This window comes from Penaeus monodon, chromosome 30, assembly GCF_015228065.2.
Source record: "Penaeus monodon isolate SGIC_2016 chromosome 30, NSTDA_Pmon_1, whole genome shotgun sequence".
NCBI classification, from domain to species: domain Eukaryota; kingdom Metazoa; phylum Arthropoda; class Malacostraca; order Decapoda; family Penaeidae; genus Penaeus; species Penaeus monodon.
The window spans coordinates 16020876-16021272 of record NC_051415.1 but is presented as its reverse complement, the minus strand read 5'-3'; the positions used below and the strand labels follow the sequence as shown (position 1 = coordinate 16021272).

At 45.1% G+C, this 397-nt stretch overlaps 1 protein-coding gene across 6 annotated transcripts in view; it reads right to left on the bottom strand.

The window, feature by feature from the left end:
- Positions 1 to 397, bottom strand: part of LOC119592560 (early endosome antigen 1-like) — a 107753-nt gene that overhangs the window by 6193 nt on the left and 101163 nt on the right. For all 6 annotated transcript variants that reach the window (XM_037941434.1, XM_037941436.1, XM_037941433.1 and 3 more), the window contains one exon: positions 124 to 326. In XM_037941434.1, the coding sequence (XP_037797362.1) occupies positions 124 to 326 (203 nt within the window). The remainder of the gene's footprint in view (positions 1 to 123; positions 327 to 397) is intronic.

The following is a 397-nucleotide window of genomic DNA, read 5'->3' as shown; positions in this document are numbered from 1 at the left end:
CAAGAAAGAAAAGGACTAAACGGAAAATGCAAGAAAATGGAGCATGTAATATTTTAAGCAAAGCTATCATTTCTATCTTATTTCACACATTAGAGTGACCTAACACCCGCCCCCCAGTCTTACTTCTCCTCCTCGATTTCGGTGAGGCGATTGTCTGTGTCGTTCTTCAAGACACAGCAGACCTTGAGGAAGCGCGTGAGAAGGACATCAACATCAGTCACTTGGTCTGCAAGGGAGACATTGCTGCTGGCTGAGCTGTTGCTGCCATCGTGCTCCACCAAATCGTGGCTCTCGGAACCCTCTGGGGAATTGCGGCCCTCAGTTTCCTGGGGTATCAAGGAGAGGTGTGAATAAGACTTTGCATTAACAAATGAAAATTGTGAAAATATTATACATA